Raw genomic sequence first — 10,758 nt, 5'->3', positions numbered from 1 at the left:
CCCACCGGGCCTTAAAACCTTGTCACTTGCAGACCTCTAAATAGGATAAAGGTAAAAAAAGGGGGAAAAGAATAGTTCGAAAGAAAAAGTGAATAGAAGAATGATGAAAAGGAAAATAATGGAATTATTTTTAAAGAGATAAAAAAGAATAGTAGATGATGAAAATAAAAATTAAAAATAACCAAAAATTAAAGAAAAATGCAAAAAAATGACATTTTAAGATTATTAAAATGATATTTTTTTAAAAAAAATTATAGTAAATACTGATTTTCCTTTTTTGATCGTAGGACTTTTCTTTTTTTGTTGGAGACACTTCCTCTTTTGATTTCAGTTGTTTTTTTTTTGATAGGGACTTTAATTTTTTGATGGAAAACCCAGCAAATGGTTATAAATATTTTTAAATTAATTTAATAGGAAATTACATTCTTATCTTAGCCCGCTGTTTATGGGTGCTTAGTCCAGCCTTAAAGGGGATGTCTGTTCTATGTTCGATTAATCTCCTGATAAATCCAACTCTAACAATATCATCAATATTACATACATGAAAGAAAAAACTTTTTTAATTGGATAAACAAATTTAATTGTTGTGAAAAATATAATTTAAAAAAAAATTGGTTAATTTATGTTTAAAGATTTAAGAAGAATTATATAAGACAATTAAAGATCGATAATGGCTAAACAAGAATCAAAACAACCAGAAATATCACATTCTTTCATTCTAATGGGCATAGGTAAATCTTTTATTAACACGATGCAAGTTGTTTAATTTAAATTTGTGATTAAACTGTAAATGTGTTTGAGTAGGCCCAATTCTGGTTCAGAAACTTAAAATGATTAGTTTTAACATTTGTAGAACATATACCAAACAGTGACAGATTTAGGGCATACCGATCAAACCCGAGTTTTTGTATCGAAACGGATTCAGACCTCTTTCAAAAAATTCGCTTCAATTAAGTATTGATATCAAAATTTCTGAACTCAAATTTGGGTTTACAAGTTTGAGGTATCTACGGAGTTATAATTATCAATGTGAGATCTAGATTTCCTATTAATATATCTAAATCATATTTACTTTATGTCTATCATATTTTATAAGGTGCCCTTATATTGATATTGGGTGTGTTTGGGCTAGCATCTATAATGGCGAAAAGTGGTACCACAAATCCATCAAATCCTAAAAACCCTATATTACAAAAAACCATGATTCAGGGGCTTCCAATAATAGCCATTATAAGTATCATTGGTTTGGTATTTTTCATTATTGGTGGAATCATGTTTTCTTACGAAGTTACAATATTGATAATAATTTCTATTTATCTAGTCTTTAGTATAATATTTTATTCATTTGCAATTTTTATTAGTGTTAAAAAGGGTTAAATTGCATTTCATAAAAATTCTAAAATTGTAAACTGTCACGTTTTTGTGTAGCAATTTTTTTAAAATTGACTCCAGTCCAAGAATAATTCAATATTAAGTAGTTCATATCTTGTCTATTTGTCCAAAAATTTTTCATCCCTTCCATCCAAGTTTGCAGTATAAATATATAGCATAGCCCCTTTTTATGAAAATGGTTCCATGTCAATTCAGAAAAACTTTTATTGCCAAACACTAATTTGTGAAACTTTTATCGCGAATGTTGTCAACGCAAATAAGTTTTATAGCAAAACTTTTATCGCAAATCCACATTAGCTAATACTATCCTGCGAAGACTATATCGTGAATCAAATAATTGCAAATAGCGAAGTCATTATAACGAAATCCAAATCGCAAAGACAGCATAGCGAAAATTATTTCGCGAATCATGAATCGCAAAGATATTATAGCGAATTAATTATCGCGAAGTGAATACCGCGATTAGTATTGTTAAACGGCTCGATTTGAACTTATCTTAATGGTTAGCTCAATATTTTGCCCAGATAAATATTATACAAGCCTTAGGAATTTGCTAATGTTGTTAAATGGCTCGTTTTGAGCCGATTTTTAAAAACGGTTAACTCAATATTTCATCCAAATATTATGCATGAAGATTTTATTTGCAAGGAACAAAGGTTTGGGCATCTATTAGCAAAATCTGGAGGCTTAGGCAATATTTTTCTGGCTAAAATATTGAGTTAGCCGTTTTTTAAATCGGCTCAAAACGAACCGTTTAACAATACTAGAATTTGTTCATATATAGAACAAATTTGGACATCTATTAGCCAAATCTTGCTGTTTAAACACTATTTTTCTGGCGAATGACAACACTAATAGTGACTATTTTATTTTTATGACCATAGTAATTAAAAAATATTTTTAAAAATAGGTTGGAAAGTTGATTCAACGAAAAAGATTTTAACTTTTAACCTTAATAAATTTGTATAATGATTATTAAGCTTAGAATTGTTTTAGAAAAATTATTATTGGAATATAATTTATTTATACTATCCTTTTCTGTGCTTTTCTTCGTTGTGTACTTTTATAAGAATAGCAGGTTAGAATATATTTATTATTTGTTGATTAATTAACCTTAATTCCTACTGGTGAAAGTGATACCTAGGTTGCGCCAATATTTATGGTCTGATTAGCATTCAATTATTTATTTTTATCAATCAGTTTTGCCAGTCACTAACCAAAAACGAGTTATATTCTAATTAAAAATTATAATGTTACGCCTTAGCCTATGTCTTTATATGATTTTAAAACTCGATTCAAAATATATTTGAATCTTATGATTTAGGATCTTCTTAGATATTTTTTTTTATCTTATCTGTTTATTTATATATAGAAGTAAAATTATAGTCATATTTTCAAAAAATTTGATGAAATCTGAATATAATAAAAGCCATAAGCATTAAGTTTACCAAATTTTTACTTTGAAGCTTATGCCAATATATAGTGCTCAATTATAATACATGTTAGTTTAGTACTTCAATCCTTTTGGTAAACAGTATAGATAAAAAAATAATAGGAAAATAAGATAATTTTCATAACTTTCATCCATCAAGATATAACAAAAAATATAGAAGCACTTATGATAAATAAGTCATTTTCTGGTCTTAAATAGAGAATTGCATACAATATCAATTCCGCAACAATTAAAAAAAGTTATCATCGAAATTTTATTGTATTTTAAAATACTTATAAAATTTCGCTCTGAATATATACTAACGCAACTTAATTACTCTTATTTATAAATACTAGTAATTTTTATTTTTGCTAAGTAAATTTTAATTTCTAATAAAATACAATATATCGCTCAGAATCTTTAATATATTTTTAATTTTTATGTGCATTTAGCTTATGGTTTTATGAGTGTTGGAATTAATCATTACTCCCCTCGGGTTTATGTAATAGAGAGGGGGGAGGGTATCAAACTTTTCTAAAAAATATCTAGAAGTGTATTAGATGATAGCTAATAAAATTATTCTAAGGGCTATTAAAATTACTGATCACTCTATATCATGATTAGGAGAATAAGATGTTTTTTTTAAAAAAAATTCTACGCATTTCAGAATATTTGTTAAAATTCTTTTTATTGCATAACGCGCATTTTTTAAATTTTCAAAATTTATATTGAAAGGGGGAAAGAGGATAAGTTGATTGGGGTAAAAAACTGAATCCAAAATGTCCACTCCGTACCTACGATCATGATGAGAGAGATCATTTAATTTTTTATTACATCAGATTAGTGCTGTTGAACGAACGAAGTTCGTTTTTTTGAAAAAAGGTGATGAACGGCGTTCCTTTTTTTTTGACGAACTTTGAACGTGAACGCGTTCCTTTTCTTTGATGAACGCGTTCAATTTTACGTTCGTTCAATTTTAAAAACACTTTTTATTTTTATTTATTTAAAAAATTAATATTAATCCGCATTTTTTAACAAAAAAGTCTTATATTTTTATTTATTTGAAAAATTAATATTTAATCCAATTTTTTAACAAAAAAGTCTTATATTTTTTAATCAGCTGTTTTTACTTTTTCCTCGTTCATATTGCAATTAACGTACCATAACGTGCTACTGCTAGAGAAGATAAGATTAAAGTTTATTAATTTGAATATTTTATATTTTAATTTAATAGATTAGCATTTGCATGGATATAAATATTTCATCATCAGATTTTGAAAATCAAAATTCAATATTAGATGAATTAGAATTACCATGGCCCAAATATCAAAAATATTTCACTGTTTTAAAATCAAAAGGTAATTCAATAGTTACCAAATGTAAAATGTGTCCAAAAAGTATTATATCAGTGTCAACATCTTCAAGCTCCAATTTAAAAAGACATCTGATTGTAACATTAATTATTTTATATTATATAATATGTATAACTATATAGCCAGTTAATAATTTATTTTAATTGTTCTAAGTAAAAATAATTACATAATATATATATATATATATAGTTAATTATAATAAGGCATTTTAATATTAGTATTTAAGAAAAAAATTTTATAAATTTATTTTTTTATCGCTCTATTATATTGTATTTATAATTATATTATCAAAATAAAACTATTATTTTTTTATCATGGCTAATATATTGTGTTGAAAAATATAAGGCATTTATTTATATTAAATTAAATTTAAAAAAAAATTTATCATAAAATTTTGAACGCATGAACGCGTTCATGAACTTGAACGCGTTCCTTTTTTTGAATTTGAACGTGAACGTGAACGCGTTCGATTTTTGTCAATGAACGTTGAACGCGAACGCGTTCGATTTTTTTAAAAATGTTTACAGCACTACATCAGATAGAGGTCACATGCTTACTTGTGACAATGAGTAATAAAAAATCCTTAAAAAACTTTACTTTATTATTTGAGGAACTTATGTGGGTAAATTATTATTGAATATGTTGCTTTTTATTTTATAAATGCAATTGAAATATATTTATTGTATTTGTAATGCACTCGCGATAATGACTTCGCACAAATACATTCATGGTAAAAAATTCGCTGTAAAGGTTTCGCAATAAGAGTTTCGTTACAATGGGTTCACAATAAATGTTTCTATATTCGCTCTAAAGTGTTCGTGTAAATAAATTAACGTTTTTTTCGCTGTAAATGTTTCTCGGAATTTGTTACGCGATATTACCTTCGTTCTAAAATTCATTCGCGATAAATGTTTTGCTAAAAGGTGTTTCGCCATAAAAGTTGCGCTGAATTTACCTGATAAGTTATAAAAATACTATTTAATATTTTATCAAAGAAATGTAATTTTTAATAATAAAAATCTCAGAGAGAAATGAGGGAAAAAGAAGAATTGGCAAGATCAAAGCCATCTCAACAGAATATCACATTAACAACGAAAGTTAACTTGAATACCGACGGAAAGAAAACAGATGTCGAAGAATACAGGTTATTGACCAGTAAAGCCTACAAGGGACTCAAGCCTGCTGCTCCGGGTTCTAATCAACCAATTTTAAATGCCGCCGAAAAGTTGGCCGAGGATCCTTGGTGGATTCCATGGGAAAACATAACACTCGATCCTCAAATTCTGGGTAAGGGCAATTTCGGTCAAGTTCAAAAAGGAATGGTATATGACAAAAAAACAGGACAAACCGTCACGACAGCAATTAAAACGCTGAAAACGGGAAAAGGTTGGGTTTAATATTATTATGTTTAATTGTCAGCAGAGTTGGGCAGGTCCTAAAAATATAAAAATAGTATCTTCGATACGGATATAAGTATTGTATAAAAAATATTAATTAAATACAAGATACTTTAATCGTTTGCTAAATAGGAGTATCTTAAATAAAAAATACTACTTTTTAAGAAAAAAGGTTAATCTATTCCTTCTGTAGATCATGCTACAATGTTGACCCCGTGGTTAATAATAAATTGATAATATCGATTTCTCACCAAAATGCTATAAAGAGTGGAAATAATATACGACCCAATTATAAGAAACAGTGAATAACGAGCTGAAGGATTAATTGCTAATAAATGATTTTATATTTTGTGATTTCTCCTTCCAGAGAAACTATCTCAAAATTTTTCAAATCCTCTAGAAATTTTCTTAAATTAGCTAAAACACTAAAAAATACACACATTATATTTCTATGTCTATAATAAAATATTCTTACAATATCATAAATATAAAATTAATAAATACAATCAAGAATTCTAAATCATCCAAATATTACTATTTTTATACCAAGTACACGGTGTCCAAGGAACAATCCAAAATGTTCAACACTGAAATAAGAATATATTTCTCCATGAGATGATTATTTTGTACAAGAATTAATATAGATGTAGAAAATATATCATAAATTGAATTATCTTAATTTGCAAACAAAGTTAATATGTCAAATTATAAAATAATAATGAATTTTTATTTTAAAATATCAAGAAATGGAAAAAAACAAAGAAATTAATGAGAGAATTTATGAAAAAATGTTTATTTAATTTTATACAAGATACTTTTGAAAATGTAGTATAAATGTCAAAAAGATATAAAGAAGATAAAAAAAAAAGATCTTGTATTTCAGACACTACTATCAATATATTAATGATACTGCTCAACTCTGGTCATTAATAACATCCAGATAGAAAAATTACCAAATTGAGCATTCTTCAATTATGATTATTAAAATTTAATTACACTTAAGAAAAATTATAAATGTAATAAATTTAAAGGTAACAAATCCACTGAAGATGCCTACGATGTAATGGTCGCTGAAATGGAAATCATGAAAAAGATTGGTTACAATCCCAATATTGTCAACTTAATAGGTTATTGTGAACATACCGGTAAAAGAATATCAGTATATCATTTTTTTAGACATTAAAAAATGTCTTTTTAAGAAAATGGTAGGAAAGATATTTATTATAAATTTTTTTAATGTTTTAAATATTAAAATGTAAAAATATATTATACTAGCTTGTGAAATTCAGCAAAAATATTAAATCTATAAAATATTTTAATAGATTAAGCATTTATCTTGAAATTTCCTTGGCCGAGTTATTCTTTTGGTTAAAATATCGGCCATCAAAATTTTATATTATTAGATGAAAAAAAGAATTTATCATACTAATGTGACAAATATGTAAGTCATATAATTATAATATATTTAAAAGGTGCGTTATATGTGGCTATAGAATTTGCTCCTTATGGTGATTTAAAAACCTTTCTTAAAAAGGCTAGACAGACAAAACAAGAATTAGAAAAAAAAGGCGAAAAATCTAAGAATCCGTTGTCGACCACACAAATGTTAAAATTCGCATTGGACGTGGCTAAAGGGATGGAACATTTAGCCAAGCATGGAGTAAGAGAGTTTTTATAAAATTTTGATGATTTAAAGCCCCAAATTCTACATTGAAGGGGGAGTGGCATTAACTAGCGAATACATATGGCGATTTCCACCTTAACCTATATTACTGAAATATAGAAAATTTTATATTTATGAAAGCAGATTTTCTTCAATATAATTAAATTTTAATACAAGATAATTCATCGCGATTTAGCGGCAAGGAACATATTATTAGCAGAGGGATCTTATGGATTAACTACAGTGGCTAAAGTAGCAGATTTTGGATTGGCTAGAGATATGTCTGCTGTGTATGGTATATACGTTAAGGAATCGAAGGTTTTAAAGATATTTTCGACTTTTAATTAGCATTTATTTATACATTAGAGTAAAAAAAAATTATTTATGTCAGAATTGAAATAGAATAATGAAGAAATCTAAAATAATTTATGGTATTTTCCATGTCAAATCGATCAAAGACTTGATTAAGTTTTTTAAAATTAATAAAACTTGGTGTGTTGGTTATCTATGTTGTAAAATTTATATAAATGAAAATTCGAAAGCATTTTCTCAGATGGATCTAGAGTTATAGCACTTACAAATGCGATACTCAATAAATATTGAATTCAAATGATTTTTTATAATTTTGCACTCTTAAAATTTATAAAAATACCTTAAAAAATTTGTCGGTGTCTATGTATTTCCAGTAAAACAAAAACCATTATGGGACGATACTAGCCAGATATGATTATCATCAATATACTTAAATGTTTAAGTGAGAATTAATATGGAGCAAATAATAATTAAATATACAGTTTATCAAAATTTTGGAAATAAAATAACTAAATATAGAGGGCGCTTTGGTTAACTATAATTGCAAATAAAATTTTTTTTGCATTCATTGCAATTTAATATTGTAAGCACCTATTAGAATTTCCTGAGGTTATTTATTATTATATATTCATAAACTTATATGTGTACATTCGATATATGTTAAATACAGCTAAGATTATCTATCATTTATACGGCATTGTTGAAAATAATAATCATTTATAAAAATAAGCATTAAATAAAAACAGCGTTTTCTATAGACTTTTTTAAAAAACCCTTTTGGAGCTTCTTCAATTCTTGACATCAATATAATTCCTTGAAAGAAATGGACGAAAAATATTATTAAAATTCGATGGCCTTGAAAATAAAAAAAATTATATCGAGTTTAAAATGTCTACTTTTGTAGGTCTCCTATATTTAACATAGGAGTTAGCTGCAACGCCATTTGCGGTTTACACGTCAATGATAATATTAATGTGCATTCATAATATTGATAAATAAAGATATTTTGTTGAAGTGTTGTCCACAAAATGGCGCTACAACTGACTCCTATGTATGGACACTTTTAATGAATCGCCAACCTGTTAGTATATCTTTGGATTACATATTAATTCAATTTTTTATTCCAAAAATTATAAAAAACGAAATAATTTTTAAATTGGTATTTGTTCCAATTTAATTCTTACTTAAATATATTGGTAATAAACATATCTAGTGAGACTTATAGTTCTAAAATGTGGTTAACTGAAAATAGCTTATTATATAAAAACTGAAATTTTTTATATTTTCCTAAATGTATAAAACCGAGATCGCAACTGTATTGGACTTTGAGCGCCTAAATCCATTTAGGCTATTACAACTTTAATAACTATTTAAGCTAAACTCTATGTAACCATCGTACCGAATTTCATTTGTTTTATAATATAGCTGTCAAAAATTGTTTTTTTTGGTTGATTTGTCATGGAATGACCCTTATAATAATGATTTAAGATCTCGCAAGAATTGAAGAGGCTGTTTCCATTTTCGCATCAGAATTGCAATTTTTTAAAAATATTTTCAATCTAAAAAACTTTTATATAATAAAAATCTGATATGAACAAACATTTTTTTTTAAACAGTCAGGAGAGTTACCGATTAGATGGACAGCACCAGAAGCTATCTTTGATCATGTTTTCACAGAAAAATCGGACGTATGGGCATTTGGAATTTTATTGTGGGAAATCGTAACCCTTGGGCAAAATCCTTATCCCGATATTCCACAAAATGCAGATTTTTATAATAAATTGAAATTGGGATACAGGATGGAGAAGCCACCTGAATGTGATGATGACATGTAATATTACATTATTTTAAATATTAAAACCGTATTTACATTCAGGACGTATGAAATATCTATTTTAGTAAAATATATAATTATAAAATAATTGTTTATGTTGATTTTCTTGTAATTGTGAATGCCAATATTTCTGCCCTTAAACTTTAGTTCGGAGGTAGTAAATAGCAATTCTGAATGAGAATAAACATAAATTATACTCAGCTCGTCCAAATCAAGTGGGATGGAAAGTACATATGAACTCGAAATTAAATGTAATATATCTCAAAATCATCAAATTAATTTTGTTTTCATATATCGTATTTACAACAAAACATTCATCCATTTAACAGGATAAATTAAATAACTACAGAGATCCCATTAAACCCCCCCCCCATATTGAAAAGTATTTTTTTAAGAGCGTGATTTTTTACTTTTAGGACTAACAATTTTTTAAATTTCTGATTTTTTAAAATCTGGTAATCCTAAATAACGTTGGCTGATTTTGCTAATAGCTTAAAAAAGAAATCGAAAATATTAGATAGGAGTAAATGTTAAATAATCAATTAATTTTTCAGGTGCTTAAATGATAGCGATTCGGTTTGATACACTGATAGCAATATTCGTTTTTAACAAGATATCCACTTAAATAATTTTGTTCAGATAAATAATATCATAAGTAAATTAATGCGCTGTTGTCCCTTCCCCGATTTTATTATACATATTTTTTTAAAAAATGTGCAAATTTTAATAATCATTGATTTTAGTCTATCAAACATAAGTCCAATCATAAAAAAAAATTAGACTTATCATAATAAAAAAAATTAAAAAAGTAAGATTAAATGCATTAGGAATGACAAAATAATCAAATTCTTGCCAGGTTCTGGTTAGTTTGAATACCAAATTTATGATCGTCCGAAAGGTTTTGCGTTCGAATCCAACCGATCCGGATCGGACAGGTTTATGCAGGGCGCCCTAACCCTGCATTCACAGTTGGCGCGAATTCGCGACGAAGTAAACAAAAATACTGATGATCATATTTTTTATACTTTGCCGCGAATTCGTGCTAATTGTGAATGCAGGGTTAAGCATCAAATATACAAACTGTACTTATATAACAGTCAATGCTTATAATTCAATCCCAAAAATAATTATCTTATAAAAACAAACGACTAAGTTTTCAAGTCATGAGATGGTGTTGGAAAACTGCTCCTTCCGAAAGACCGACATTTGCTTTATTGAAGAAGCACCTGGATAAAATGTTGAATCAAAGACATGCGCAAAAATACATATCTGAAGAGGGTGGTCAAAGTTTGAAAAATGCTTGAAAGTTTTTTAAAAAAAGTGTTTTCACTAAAAAAACAACAAATTAACACCTT

At 26.9% G+C, this 10,758-nt stretch overlaps 1 protein-coding gene across 1 annotated transcript; it reads left to right on the top strand.

The window, feature by feature from the left end:
• Window positions 1-670: 670 nt before the first annotated feature.
• LOC135924344 (fibroblast growth factor receptor 4-like) lies at window positions 671-10,707 on the top strand. The gene is made up of 8 exons (XM_065459402.1): window positions 671-731; window positions 1,097-1,287; window positions 5,223-5,588; window positions 6,598-6,739; window positions 7,067-7,254; window positions 7,435-7,575; window positions 9,186-9,400; window positions 10,557-10,707. Exons 1-8 carry the CDS (start codon window positions 671-673, stop codon window positions 10,705-10,707), a joined length of 1,455 nt encoding a protein of 484 aa, XP_065315474.1.
• The last annotated feature ends 51 nt before the right edge of the window (window positions 10,708-10,758 follow it).

This window comes from Gordionus sp. m RMFG-2023, chromosome 2 (genome assembly GCF_954871325.1).
Source record: "Gordionus sp. m RMFG-2023 chromosome 2, tfGorSpeb1-WG-v2, whole genome shotgun sequence".
Taxonomy (NCBI): domain Eukaryota; kingdom Metazoa; phylum Nematomorpha; class Gordioida; order Chordodea; family Parachordodidae; genus Gordionus; species Gordionus sp. m RMFG-2023.
This window is presented reverse-complemented; position numbering and strand designations above follow the sequence as displayed.

Coding starts and splice junctions, on each gene's coding strand:
- LOC135924344 (XM_065459402.1), top strand. CDS start 671: ATGGCTAAACAAGAATCAAAACAACCAGAAATATCACATTCTTTCATT. Junction 5,589..6,597: donor TGAAAACGGGAAAAGGTTGG/GTTTAATATTAT, acceptor ATTACACTTAAG/AAAAATTATAAATGTAATAA. Junction 9,401..10,556: donor CCTGAATGTGATGATGACAT/GTAATATTACAT, acceptor CAAACGACTAAG/TTTTCAAGTCATGAGATGGT.